The sequence below is a fragment of the Ambystoma mexicanum genome, chromosome 1q (genome assembly GCF_040938575.1).
Source record: "Ambystoma mexicanum isolate Mex_15411 chromosome 1q, UKY_AmexF1_1, whole genome shotgun sequence".
Taxonomy (NCBI): Eukaryota; Metazoa; Chordata; class Amphibia; order Caudata; family Ambystomatidae; genus Ambystoma; species Ambystoma mexicanum.
In genome coordinates, this window is record NC_090922.1 from 597,237,194 (window position 1) to 597,252,109 (window position 14,916).

Sequence of the window (14,916 nt, forward strand, 5' to 3'; positions counted from 1 at the left end):
TTTCAATGTCTGTAGTGTTTGCCACGTTCACCCAAATGGCTGTCGGGTCCGATAATCCTTTAGTTGTTTGTGTTTTCGGTCGCTCAAATTGTGCCGTTAGATATGTTTTCCAACTTGACTCAGGGACTTGATTTGTCAGTTCCGGTGGCTTCGAGGGATTTGTTGCTTTAATTATTCTCCAGAAATCGCTTGTTTTCTTTGAGCCAAGACTTTTCAACATTCTTTCCGCATCTTGTTGGTACATCCGTAATCTATGTTGCTTTAGCCACTGATTATATTTCTTAGCCTCCATCTGCCAGTTTTCTCAGTCTTCCTGCTGGTCTCTTTTTATTGCAATTTTTCTTAACCTCCTCACCACTTTTCTTCTTTCAACCACCAGTTTATCATATGTGTGCAATGCATTTGACGTTTTCTTCTGTTGACTCCTCGCTGGTTTTTTGTATGGTATTAGCAATGGTATGTAGTTCGGTCGAGTTTGTGGTGCTTGTCCTTGGGCTTCCTCTGGAAGTCTATATCTTGCTGTTATCGTTTTTACATCTTCTTCTGTTAGACGAACTCTAGATTGCTGGTTGTTTATTTCGAGATTGTGTTTGTACACATGCTTTTCTGTTTGAGATCCTGTCCATTTACATGTCAGCAGATTATGATCACTGTGTGTGGTTCTTTGAACTTTGTATTCTTCAATTCTGGGTAGGAAATCTGTCGACACAAAGATGTAATCTAGGGTAGCTTTTGCATTCAAGCTCTCCTAAGTTGGGATGTTCTTTTGCTTCGGAAATAGAGCTGTGATGTTATGAAGATTTCTTGGTTTAATCAAGGTCTCCCATGCGATACCTCTCTCTCGGGTCGTGCCTTGACACTTTCCCAACTTTGTTTCTTTGTTCCCCTCCCTACAATCGGCGTTTAAGTCACCACATATGATGATGTCCGCATTCATGTGTTCTGTTTTGATTTCGTCTATCATCTCTGCCATTTTTGCGCAGTACGTTTTGTTTGTCATCTTTTGGGGGTTCCAATACGTGTTTATTATGATGACTTGGTTGCCAATCATCTTGCTCTTTGATTTTCCTTCGTTGGTCCATGTGGTCAGTATTACTAGCATCTCATATGATTCATGCAGTTTTATCGGTGTTGCCAGGCCCACTCCCATTTTCGTTGCTGTCAACAGACCTGAGGATGGTCGGCCTAACAAGCCCTTGCTTGCAGGTGCTATTTCCACTACATAGCCGTCTAGGCCGGGTTTTTCTTGTAACCAAGTTTCTTGTAGACATATGATGTCTAGTGCGCCTAAGTCCACGTCGCCCGGTCTGGTTAGATGAGTATATCCTCTTGTGTTCCATGACCCCAGGATGAAACATTTCTTGCTTTCTTTTTGGTCACCACTACTTTGTTCATCCCACGTAGGTGCCGGTGACTGCGTTAATTGCTAGTTCTCTGTTTTGCGCATTAAGGCTGCTTTTAGCCATGCTAGCGGGCCTGTGTTCATTGACATCTCCTTTGTTTGTCTCGGGGGTGATTTCTTTGCTCTCTCATTTCTACTGTGGCGGCCAGTTCTCTCTGGGCTTAAATGTCTCTGAAAGCGTCTTGGTTCCGCTCTCCGGTGTAGGTTATGATATTCTGAGCCCGTGTCCTGGTGCTCCTTCCTTGACTGCGTGTTTTGTTGTTGTTTTTCATTCATCCTTATGGTATCTTCGGTTCTCTTTTCTGTCTTCCGTTCGTCCATACTCCAATTCCAAATCGGTACCCTTTTCTTCTCTATGTTTTCCTATTCTATTAGATCGATACCGCTCTTCTGTCCGTGAAGTAAAATGGTATGGCCTTCTTTCTTTTTCATCATACTGAGGCTCTTTCTTTTCTTTTTGTATTTCTCTTTTTATTTCTGTCAACCCAAACCCATTTTGGCGCATTTCAATAGCTGCGTTTGCCTCCGTGTCTTGCCGGATTGGTTCTTTCACGTGAATGTATGCCTTTGCGATCTTTCCTCTATGGTAAGGCTCTACTAATGTGATGTCTTCTGTTTTTATCATTTTCAGTGCGTACATTTTGCTCATTAATTTCAAAATCGTCTTCCTATTTAGGATCATATATCCGCTTTTTGGATCTAGTTGCTCAAGTTTGAATATACGTTCCTGTTTTTCAGCTTTCGACATACCAGTTCTTCTGTTGTCCTCTGAGCTTTTTATCACCTGTTGTCGGTGTGTTGTTGACCGCTCACTTATTCTTTGCTCTTTTGAGGGCTTTCGTTCTTCTTTTCTGTTCTTTTTTTGTATCTCCAATTCTCTCCTCTTTTGGGTCTCACTTGCCTCTTGGCTTCTTTTTGGTGTTTGGGCTTTCATGTTTTGTCTAATTTCTATTTCTTTCTCTGATTCTTTTTGTTTTTGTATTTGCTGATCTGTGTTCACCTCCATCACTGAGTTGTTGGAGGCGGTCTCCCAATGTTGGGACAAGTTCATCAAGTTAGTATCACTCATAAAATCTTCAACCGAAAGGGGAGAGCTTCTCGTTTTGTCTCTTTTCCCTTCTCTCGGCCTTTTTTCTGGACTTTCCTCTCTAGTTCCTTCTTTTTTTTTTCTTTTGGTTTTTCTGATTCCTGCTGCTCCGCCTTCTCTTTTGTTGGATCTTTCTCTGCCTTGTCATTATTCTTTAGTTTCAATATCACTGGAGCTTTTCTCTGAGGATGATCTCGGAGTCCTGATTTGATTGGGTATATTTGTGGGGGTTTGAACCTTTCCTCCATCACTTCCTTTATCTCCTGGTCTCCTTTGTGTCTATCTGTGATTGCAGCCTTTTTACTTTCCAACTCCGATTTTTTAGTTTTCTGATCCTCCTCCTCTGTCCCCCTTTTTAAGCACTCAATTTGTTTCTTTAAGTCCTCCAGTTCTTTTTCCCACCCTTTCTTGTAGGCGTCATTTCTTTCTTCTACAGCTGTGATGTATCCTTCTATATGCGTGATTTTTGTGGACATAGAGGCCAGAATTGATGTGTTATCTTGTATTCCTTCTTTTATTGTTTCATATAGTTTGCAATATGGGGCCAGTGCGATCGTTATTGCAGACATCATTGTTAGTAGATCCGTTTTTTTACTTGGGGACTCCTTTTGTATTGACGTGCCTAATTCACTTATCCTTCTGTTTTTCGGCGATTTCTGTGTGCTGGCTATTTTCCCTGGCGTTGCCATTGCTTCTGTGTGATTTTTCCTCCGACCTTGTGCACTTAGGTTGTTCTTTCTGTGTTTCTCTTTGCTGGTTCACTCCATGTAGTTCTCTTACTTTCTCCGGGGTACGAAGTAGCTGGTCTAAATTCGGGTGTGCTTTTGCCCAGTCTGGGCAATCCGCGTTTTGACGTTGCTCTTTTGGTTGGAACACCCTCTCCCGGGCCAGGGCCTGTCTTTGGTTGTCGTCTTCAGTTCTTAAGGTATTCCCCCCTCCTTCAGAACGTGCCTCCTGATGTTCTTTTAAGGTGCTTAGCTTCCGTCTTTCTTCTCTTTCTTCTATTTGCCGCCGGATTGCTTTCGCCGCATTCTTTTTTTCCTGCAAGAGCTGCGACAGACCTATAGCTGGTGATCCTTCTAGCCCCATGGTGACCCCGGGGGTCTGTTGGCTATCCCCTCCGGAATTTACCTCGACCGCTTCCAGCAGTTCTGCGTCCGATAGATCGTTTTCCGGGTCTAATTTTCGTTTCTGCTGGTTGAAGAAAAATGCTTTCAATGTTCCTGACAAGGATACTGGCAATGGTCCTTTTTGCATTCCCTCATCTTTTTTTTGCGGTTTCTTTTTTATATTTTCTCCTGTCGTTTTCGTTTTTCCTAGCTGTTCACATCCTCTTTCTTTGGTATTCTTTGTTGTTTTCATTTTATTCGTCTTTTCTTGATTTTTTCTTTGCGTTGTTGGTTTATTGGTAGTTATCCTTTTTTTCTGTTTTGCTTCTAGGGCTTTTTTCTCCAGTTCTGTTTCCGAATCTGAGTCTGACGTCCCCGTTTCACTTTCTCTCCAACTTTCTTCTGTGCTGCTTTCTTTCCCTTCGTGCCTGATGGATTTATTGATTGGCACTTGCATCCGATTTTCCTCCCTTTGTATTGTCTCTTCTCCTATTGCGTTCTCACTTATGCCTAATTCCTCATCAATGTCAGCAGACCCCGGCTTCCTCTGTACGCTTGCTTGTACGACAGTTTTGGGAACCTTCTCTTGTGGCCAGTCAAGCCTTCTTCCTTCCTCATTCTCTTGTGGTAAACTGTCCACATCCACACTTTCCCTTTCTTGAGTGGCAGTCAGATTATTAGCCTGGCTCTTTGCCAATTCCGCTATCTGCGTCCCTTTGGTATTCTCGTTTGGGCTATCTGTTTGACCTCGGACTTTCTCACGGCGTTTCTTTAGGCCACTCCCCTCCGTGTTCCCCATCCGCGTGGGGCTCCTCCCAGCCCGCCCTAGGTCAGGCAAGCCTGTCTGTCCTGCTCCGCGGTTTGCTGGCTTTTCCGGTGATTTCTTCTCCCTCCGTTCCCTCCGGTCCTCGGCGTCGCGGCGCTCCTGCTGAGGGTCCGTCAGCGGCTGCCCTCCGGCTGCCGTTTCCGGAAACCCACTCGCCTTAAAAGCGGTGTGCAGGGCACTGGTCACCTCGGATCCTGGTAGGTCTTGTTTTCTTTCACCGCTTGGGTTTATTTGCGGGACTTGTGGTTCTGTTGTTACTTGTGCGTCTTCCGCCTCTGGTTCGACGACGCACAAAGCTGCCGTCGTGCAAGCCTCTCTGAGCTCGTTGTTCATGCTGTTGTAACGAGTCCTCGGAGTATGTAGCTCCTTTTTTCCTTCGTGGGCAGTTTCTTCACTGAGAGGCGTCTTGGATTTCAGCCGTCTGGCTGGCGATTTCACACTCCTTAGACGCCGTTTGCTGTTGTCAGTATCTGAATCTGCTACCACCTCGTCCGGTTTTTCATTTCTACTATTTTTTCACCCTTGATGTAACGGTGGTCTCTCAGATTTCTGGGCTGCGTCCATATTGCGTCTGCCTCTGCCCCCGCGGGCTCCCGCGGACTCCAGCAGACTCAACTCTCCTAACCCAACTCCGCTCACCGCTCCGCTCTGGGTGCAGGGTTTTTAAGCCCTCCCAGACGCTGTAGTAGACAGGGGAGAGAGACTCCAGCAGACTCAACTCTCCTCACCCAACTCCGCTCACCGCTCCGCTCTGGGTGCAGGGTTTTTAAGCCCTCCCACACGCTATAGTAGACAGGGGAGAGAGACTCCAGCAGACTCAACTCTCCTCACCCAACTCCACTCACCGCTCCGCTCTGGGTGCAGGGTTTTTAAGCCCTCCCACATGCTGTAGTAGACAGGGGAGAGAGACTCCAGCAGACTCAACTCTCCTCACCCAACTCCACTCACCGCTCCGCTCTGGGTGCAGGGTTTTTAAGCCCTCCCACATGCTGTAGTAGACAGGGGAGAGAGACTCCAGCAGACTCAACTCTCCTCACCCAACTCCGCTTTAAAAAAAGGAATTCGACTTTTTTTTTCGACATTATTTTTTCGAAAAAATTGTCTTTCGACATTTTTTTTTCGAAAAAATGACTGACCACCGTGCTTGCTCGATCACTTCTCTCTTTATCGCGTCTCTCCCTGTCCCTCGGGACCTTAGAGATTACATCTCTCTCAGTATTTTTTTCTGGACCCTTGTCACTACTTTGCGTAGGCAACTCATAGGCTGGGTTTCTATACCCTGTTGCTGCCTGTAGCTCGCTCAATGGGTATAACCCATTGTCTTTCTTCTTCTCGTCTTCTATTTCAGCTGGGGTGGGGGGAGCAGAGGGCTCCTCACCCCACTCTTTGCATACATTAAGTATCCAATCTACAGGAGGTGGCTCAGCTCGCTCCTCTTGGTACATCTTCCATAGCTCTAGGCTAGCTAGTCTCCTGTCTAGTTTTTTTCCTGTGTATGCTGCATGCAAATATGTCATCATATGCTGCAGGACTGCCTTCAATAGTGACCCTCCTTGCGGCCACGGCATAAACATTTTATCTGCGGTTCCTTTAACCCATTCCGCAATATACTGCCTGAGCTTAGGTGCATGTTTTGGCAATTGTTTGCAGAGATGCATAAGTGGAGTAATATCCTCCATTCTCAACTCGTTACCCTTAACCTGTTTAACACTCGCTTGCTTTAATCACAGATTTAAAAAGTACATTTCAGAAAAATAACACCATATGAGGGTGAACCACTTGTCGTAGGCTCCAACCCCTTTAATCACACTTTTCACTTTAATCCTGCTAAAAACAACCACCAAGTTCAATTTCAAACTATCAATTAGTTTTTCCATTTATGACATCATCATTTTCAAAATCACATAAAACAAACAGACAAACTTGACCGGTCACATATATCTCCTACGATCTTCTCTTTAAGACTCATCTTGCCTTCTAAAATACTCCAAATGGTGTGTAAATTAAACTCTTTAGATTCGCCTTTAATCGAATCCATCTTCTACGTCATCCACTGCAGGACTCTAGGTTCAAATTTCTTCTGATACGTTCATTAAAACGCAGGCCAGGGCGTATTCTCTTATTGAGGCCTCTCTCACATTAATTTATTGCTTGGCCACACTCAAGTCAATAGCTTATTCCCCATATATATAACACATTTATTCTAAGGTTATATTTATCCCGCCTCCCTCCGTTACTCACTTTTCCCTTCTCTTACTTCTTTTCTTCACTCATCACCCATTTGTTTTGCCAATTATCTCAGTTTTTACTCACCGCTCTCATTTTCCAACTTTATGCTGTATGCCTTTTTTACCACCTCTTCAACCTTCTGTCCGATCAGCTTCTCGTAGACGTGGGAGGGGATTCTGTCTGAAACCAGTGGACTCATCACACTGCGCTTGCAAGCTTTTTCAAATTACACTAACCACTATCTACGGGGAGCTTCACGTCCTTCCAGCTGAATGGCAAAGCTCGTTCGATATTGCTGGGACTCTAAACTTTACTTATGTCGATGGCTCTGAACCATCATCCCTGCTACCAAGTGAACTGGATAACCCAGCCCCTTTGATGAGTAGAAATTACCCTGGAGATGGATGGGAATGCAGATATTTATTAATACATCAATAAACGAAACGTAGTTGGCAAAAGGAAGACTGTTTTTATATCAATTATCTAAAACAGGGAGCATAACGAACATCAACGAACTTGCTCGATCCTCTTACTCAAACATTCTTAGTAAAAACCTAGATTGTATACACAATACTTGTCATCAATGACTTTAACCTACGTTTTACTAACGTCATCCTATGTGGCAAACTACAAAAACCTATGAGTATGGGTGATTGGCTCTAAGTGAACATCTAAGTATATGATCCATACTACTCTAAAAAAGTGAAAGAAAGTGATTGGTTACTTAACATCAGGGGTGGGGCAACTAAGCCCTCCCCTAAAAATGACCACTATGAACGTCACTAAATACACAACGTACCATTGGTTTACATAACTAAAGGACCCCTTAATACGCAGTCCTCTACAATTGGCTGGCACTTTAACCTCTGTCAATACTTTTCCATCTATGTCTAGCAGCATGCAGGCTGGCCATGCAGGTGCTGGTCAGCTCGCCTTAACAATCGCATCCCACCAATTAGCATATCAATCCATCATCACCTCAGTGGTCTAATGTAAATTAGGCTTGTAAGCTCGGCCTTGAGAGTGTTCTTAGCTCTGAGAAATTTAGAAAAGCACAGTCTGCCCTCATGTGTAGGTGTGACCATCTCGTTCTTCCAACTTCAGCCTTCCATGTGACTAGAGACCATGGAATCGCGCTTCTAGTGCTTTTAATAGTATTATTATTAGACATCTGATATCTTCCTTATGTTCATGCCTTCGGAACAGGAGTTCTGTACTTTCACACGATTTGTACCCAATGTCAGTTTACTCCAGTTTGATAAGACCTTGGCTTCTTGGCTCATCCAGCCTTGTCTGCTGAGATTCACTTTGCAATTCAATTTGCTTTTTAACTGTGACACACTAGAGATGAGGCCTTTCTGCTACTGTCCAGCACTGCTATAATGCGTAGTGGAAACATCCATCCTTTACTTGTCCATAGGTATATATGTATATATTGGCTCTTGCCGCAATCTATTCACTATAAAGTTAGCCTCAAGTTTACTTCGTCTGCTTGCGTTTCTTTTGCATCTGTACACATGTAAAATGACTTAATGTCTTTATCTGTGTCTGTGGCATAGGTTTCTTTACCTTGATCCCAAGATGTCACTTATCCTTGATAATTTCTTGATGCCTTATAGAATATCTTCATTCTCTAGTATATGCATCTCTTCTAGGTACATCAGCTCAGCTGTGTGTGACGTATACTGGCGATGGTTGGTGCTGTTACCATTCTTCCTTGACGTTTATTTGCTCTGCTTCTTCAGGAATTTTATTTAAACAACCATCATATCTCCGTGTATGTAGATATGGATTCCTCAATGGGAACCTTGCCCCAATGGTTCCCTATGGCCTTTGCCGTTCCAACTGCTCCGTGCATGTCACATACTCTGGTTTCCAACATGCAGATAAAAGGGCGGAACGGTTGAGGTGGGCGTATTTGGCTCCTCATCTACAGCATCGAGTTGGTTTGAAGCAGCAATCAGTCAGTGTTCTCGACTTGGCATCTCAACTGTAGTCTCGGCAGTTGCTCGATGAAGCTTGAGGCGCTTGAAGTGGTTTGACATTTCAGAGGGTGCCAAAGGCACTGCCTTTTGGTCTTTGTAGGGGCTTAAAAGCCCTTAAAGATCTCGCAGCAATCAGAAGTTGCAGGGAGATCCAACAGAAGCTTCTGTTTGTCCTTGCAGCTCTGGGGAACGCTCCACTGGGGCCCGAGGATAGGAGAGGCTGACTTCTCGCCTTCCTTACTAAGAAGGTTACCATGGACACTTGCAGAGCAGCCACTTCAGCAGACTGAGCCATGGGTACCAGTGTCGAGAAGCAGTCAGGCTTTCCGCCAGCAGGTTGCTTCAAAGGTGCCCTAGAATCTGAGTCTGTACCCTTGTTGGAGGTGCTTGCCTTCGCCCAATGAATGGACATGTGGGCGGCCTTTACTCTGACAAGGTTTCACTGAAATCTTCTTCAAGTTGTTCCAAGATGGTTCTGAGATGATTTTTCAAGATGGTCTCAAAAATGATCCAGACAGATGCTTCAATTAGTGGAGATATCGCTTAATTATATAGTCACTTTTCTACTACGGATTGGTCCAGTTCAAGTCTTCAGTAAGGTGGCCAATCCAGTTCAATCCTGCCTGTTGTAACGTGGGTTTTTACTTGTGATTACATAACCCAGAGTAGCTTGGCTGCTTTAAAATAGGAGATTCTCAGCAAGGAATGGGGCTGGGCATACTCAAGATGGCCGGCCCCTTCTCCATCGTATAGGTCCACTGCCAGCTTCACTATACTTCCCTATCTCCCCTGTCTGCCTCAGATTCAGCGGACTCCAGTAATTACCACCCTGGTGTGAATTAACATAATGTTGCCGGGTGGGGGTTTGGGGGGGCTTTGAAGCTTCCAGCTCCTAACCCATCCCAAGAGGAGGACAGCCTTCGACTGCGAAAGATGAAAACATCCATATTTGTGTGGTCGGTGTGAACTAGTATTATTGCAAGCATTTCGTTTTTTTGCCATTTAAAGTTTATTAAATCATATACAACAATGTACCAAATACAATGATTTTATATCAAGCATGTGTCAAGGCTATATGGCTTTTTTCTTGTTAATGAGTCTGCAGCCGCCTTTAGCATTCCGCTGGTTTAGTACGATTCCATAAACAACATATTTTCCAATAGTATAACAAAATCATGTCTAAAATCAAACTCTGATGGAAACTAAAATGAATAAATAAATAAAGTACATCCATGGTCATCCTTCGGGATACAAAATAGGGTGCGGTCTAAAGACCAGAGAGCATACAGGGGTTCAGGTGCAACAGCTTAACTCAGATATTACAGCAGTGAAAAAGAGGACATCTAATGCGACTTATGGTGAATGTTGGGGTTATCATGATCATTCACAAATGTTATCAGTGGGGCCCAATCTGAAAGAAATTGTGCCATTTCTCCCCCCATTGCCCCATCAATTTTGGACATAGCAGCCACATAACCATACTCGGGCCCACCATTCCTTTATACCAGGCATAATTTGAGATTTCCAGTGTTTCGCAATTACTAGACGTGCTGCTACCAGAAAAAAAGGTAATCAGTCTAGAGCTTCTAGCATTCAATTTATAATGTCCCTGAGCATCCTCATTCCCTAGGAGTAAAACCAAAAGATCAATTTCTAGTTCAAACCCACCATCTGGATGACCACTGTCTGCCAAAATGCCCGGACTTGCGGGCATTCCCACCACATACGAAAAAAGGATCCGGAATTCGCACCACACCTCCAACAACAAGGGGAAAGCATTGGAGTCATCTTATTCAACCATTCAGGGGTGAGATACCAACGGCACACTATCTTAAAGCTATGTTCCCTAAGCTGGATAGCCTGGGCGGGCTTGCTAGCTCTTGTCCAAATGTTCAACCAGGTAAGATCGTCAATAGGTCTACCTACATCTTTATCCCATCTGGTCATGTAGGTATGCAAGGCTTAAATCTAGATCCGTTCAACACCCTGTAGAGAGCTGTAAGTTCGGCCGTAGGGGGGTCACCTATAAACAAATCCTCGAAGAGGGTTGGCTCACATTTTCCCTGGGGCAATACTTGTGGTCTTGTCGTCCAGTGGTGGGGTTGCAAGTATCCAAACCTTTCCTTATCCCCAACTATATAGGCCTGTCTGCACTCTTCAAATGTAAGGGGCGATTGTCTCTATACATCTGGCCCAATGTGTGTAAGCCCCCCTCCTTCCAATGAATAAACTGAGCCCAGTCCATATCCGGGGGGAACTCTTCATTATCCCATAGACCTGTCAAAGGTGAGACGAACGTGGTTGTGGTATATCTACACGCTGCTTTAACCCAGTATTCTAATGTGGACCTAGAAGTTGGGAGTCCCTGCTTACCCCCCTTCCAAACTTTTGGGGAGCACAAGCATGATCTATGCAAGGAGATTCCTAAAATGCCCTGCTCAATATTCAACCAGTGTTTAACCTTCTGCATCTGTGTCACCGCTTGACTCTCTAAAACCAGTGCCAGCTGGGGTGCATATAGATAGCTTTCAATATCTGGCACCGCCAGGCCCCCTACACCTTTGGCTACAATCATTGTGTGCATAGCTACTCTTGGGTTCTTCTGGGACCATATAAACCTGAACATCTGCGATTGCAATACCCTTAAGGCCGCCCTCGGAACCCAAACTTGTAAAGCCTGAAACACTTAAAGTAAGCGCAGCAGCAGAGTCATTTTAGCAGTCGTTATCTTCCCCAACCAAGAGATTTCTGAGTCCCCCCACCATGCCAGATCATGCTTAGCTCTAGCAAAAAGCAGCACAACATTGGTTGCATAGTGATCTGCGTAGTGCACCATTAAGAACACCCCCAGATATTTCAAGGACCGCAAAGCCCATGAAAAAGGGAAGGCCACCTTCAAACGTTCGACCACCTCCTTTGACTTCGAGATATTGAGCATTGTGGATTTTGTCAAATTAATTTTAAAGCCTGAAACCCCAAGAAAATGTTCCAACAATGAAACAACGTGTGGCAGCGTATCGCCGGGATCCTACATATAAAATAGGTGGTTGTCTGCGTATAATGCTAATTTGGGCTGATAACCGTCTATATCCAACCCTCGAATATCTTCAGACAAATGTACCCTACATGCCAAGGGTTCCATAGTCAAGGCAAACAATAGTGGGGACAGCAGGTACACCTGATGAGTACCCCGTTTAAGGTTCACCGGACTCGAAAGAATCCCATTTACCTTAATCCGCATAGATGGTAACATGAAATTGGCATGTACCAACCTGAGAAACGGCGGACCAAATCTGAACCCCTCCAAGACCGTGGACCGATAAGTCCAACCCACACAATTGAATGCTTTCTCAGCGTCATCCAAAATCAAAGCCATGACTCGTTATCTTTCTGCACCCAGGTCAAAACATCAATCGTACGTCGGATGCGATCTGAAGCCTGGTACCTTGGTATAAAACCAGTCATGTCTGCTGTTACCAGCTCTGGTAGAACTACAGCTAGTGTTGTAGCCAAAATGTTTGAATAGATCAGAGAATCATGATAAAGAAACACGATCGGACAAAAGACAAACATATGGTCGAGTCCTTGTTTGGTTTAGTGAGCAGAATAAGCGTTCATTCCCCCATAGTTGGCGTAATGGATTGCGACTCACAAAAATAATTAAACAGTTCAGCCATGTGAAGGGAGAAAGCCGCCGATAACTTTTTATGAAAAGTGCCCGTAAAGCCATCAGGCCCTGGTGCTTTATTTCCCGGAAGAGAATGAATGGCCTCTGGTCCACCGCGACTTGAGGAAGTTCTCGAATGAGCGCTTCCTGTAGTGGGCCGCTATGGGAATCCGCTGCAAACTGTTCGGCATAATATTGGGATAAAATACTTATTTTCTCGGATTCAGTATTGTGCAACAACCCTCCACTATCTTGCAGGGCCCCTATGGTAGTGCTGTTTCTCTGTGCTTGGTGTTTATAGGCAAAAATCTGAGATGCCTTATTAAACATGCTTTAGTAGAAGTGTTTTGTCCGAAGCAATTTGTGTGAGATATCGTCTGCCCATAATGCCTTTAGCTCAGTCCTGGCTACTTGACGCTGTTTGTATGTTTTTCTAGCCCCATCATGCTTGTTTTGAGATTCCCACTTGACCACCCTCTCTTCAGCTCGGGCTCTCTGGGCCGACAGAATCTTCTTTCGAGCTGAGGCTATACCAATTAACTTCCCTGTCAATGTGGGTTTAAGAGCCTCCCATACCCCTGAGATTGAAACCTCCCCATAAGATTCTCCTGAATGTACAATGTGATCCTATCCATAATGTCAGAATAAATGACAGGGTCTGTTAACAATGAGTCATTTAACTTCCACCCCATAGACTTTCGACCCCCTGGACCGTAACCTTCTAAGTGTAGAGTAATGGGGGAGTGGTCTGACACCGGTGCTACCTCTACAGTGGCCAACGTTATCCCCGCTAATAAAGAATGAGACACCAAAAAATAGTCAATTCTACAATAGGTAGGATGTACGTACGAGAAGTGAGAATAGTCACGATGCTGAGGGTGGAGACTTTGCCACGCGTCAATCAGCTGCCTGTCAATTATAGCCTCTTTAAGAGGGACCACCCTAGATGCCTCAATTGAGGCCCCCGGGCCTGACCTATCCTGATTGCCATCTAATACTACATTAGAATCCCCGCCTATCAACAGCTCTCCCCGTTGGAATTGTACGATTTGAGGAAACAAGTGCGTATAAAACTGATTTTGTTGCTGATTGGGACCATACACAGACACTCCGGTGAGATCCTTTTGCGCTATGCGCAAGACCACCCAATATATCTTCCTTGGGCATCTCTTACCAAGGTAGGAATGGAGGGGCAGAAAGCCAGAAAATCAAGGAGGAAATTGAACAGGGCAAATGGCTAAATTCTGCAGGGGCACAGGTTTCCCCCAGATCAGGCAGGGCTGATCAATCTGAAATCCCCGGAATACTATCTGAAGGACGGAGTGCATTTGTCATCATCGGGCATGGATCTGTTCTACTGGAATTTGTGCACGAAGCTGCTGGAATTATAAAAGAAAGAAAGGGGGAGCCACGGTGGGCGTGGACCCACCTTTGGCGTGGCAGTGTTTTGGCGACCAGTGGCAAGATACAGACTACTAATGAGTCGTGCGAAAGCCGGAAAGGTTTTCGCTCTTCTCCGGACCAGCGCTCCTTGGGGGCCTACGCTGCAGGGGCGCTGGAGGTAGCAATGAGGGCTCAGCTTCCGCTGACTAAACAGCACTCCCCCACCCCAGGAACACCTGCAATGACAGGCGGGAATCAGACAAGAATGGTTGGGGGAGCTTTGGCCTACAGTGGACTGGTTGGGAAAGGGGGAAGCACGGTTTTGACACGGAGCTGTTGGCTGGTCGCCGCACCGTCAGAACTAGTTTCACAAAGTTTGTTTGCAGTGTTTTGCGTTTATTATGTTGTGAAAATAAAGCTGCGGCCTTTTTATGCCAACAAAAAAAGATGTCTCATTCTGCACCTTTCCTGGGTGGGGAATAGAAAGGGACGAATAGAATGAGCAAGCGTGTTGGCACAGGTATGGACAAATGCCCAGGTTATTAAGAAGTCTGACACTTTCCTGATTTACGAAAGCGTTGCAGGGCCTTCAGTAAACCATATACTTCAGGAAAGACGCGTTCACTAGCTGATAGTAAAAACTCACAAGTGTGTTTTTGCTCCTCTTTTTTAAAGGCTTTTAAGTCAGCATTCCACATTCTTTTTATTGAAGAAAATTGCGCTTTAAAAAAAATGTGATGTTACCGTACAGAAAAACACGTTACTAATTTTACACCGACCTCTTAATTGAGCCCTCGTTTTTATTTTTATCGCCATCTCACACTCTTCCCATTGCTCCGACGGCTGCTATTTTCTGATTTCGGCCCTCCGCTTTGCTCCGTCCACATCTATTTACATGGCGCACTTCACAGAATAGCTTCTCTCCTGGGGGTCTCTAAAATACCTGTTCTTTACTCAGCCTCACTCGTGTCATCGACTTTGTGAGGATGAAAAGCTGGATTTACTCGACTGGGATCTGATGTTCGGACATAGAGGATACAGATAGTTATCTGCAGCAGATGTTAAACTCATTGAGCAATCTTACCAGCATTCCGAGCTTTTTCTCTCCACCCGCCTTACCTTGCTCCCTTTTCTGCTCCTTAATTTCACATCTTTATATCCTCAGCCTCCCTTTTTTCCTCCCATTAACTGACTTCCTTCCCTCTTTCCCTCTTTCCTTCCTCCCTCC

General features: G+C 44.8%; 1 protein-coding gene across 1 annotated transcript; it reads right to left on the minus strand.

The window, feature by feature from the left end:
• Positions 1-3,116: 3,116 nt before the first annotated feature.
• LOC138557742 (caldesmon-like) lies at positions 3,117-4,757 on the minus strand. Its single transcript, XM_069642634.1, has one exon. The coding sequence runs from the start codon at positions 4,755-4,757 to the stop codon at positions 3,117-3,119; it is 1,641 nt and encodes a 546-aa protein (XP_069498735.1).
• Between the last annotated feature and the right edge of the window lie 10,159 nt (positions 4,758-14,916).

What these genes read in the sequence shown, in the direction of transcription:
- LOC138557742 (XM_069642634.1), bottom strand. Translation starts at nt 4,757, where the DNA reads ATGAACAACGAGCTCAGAGAGGCTTGCACGACGGCAGCTTTGTGCGTC.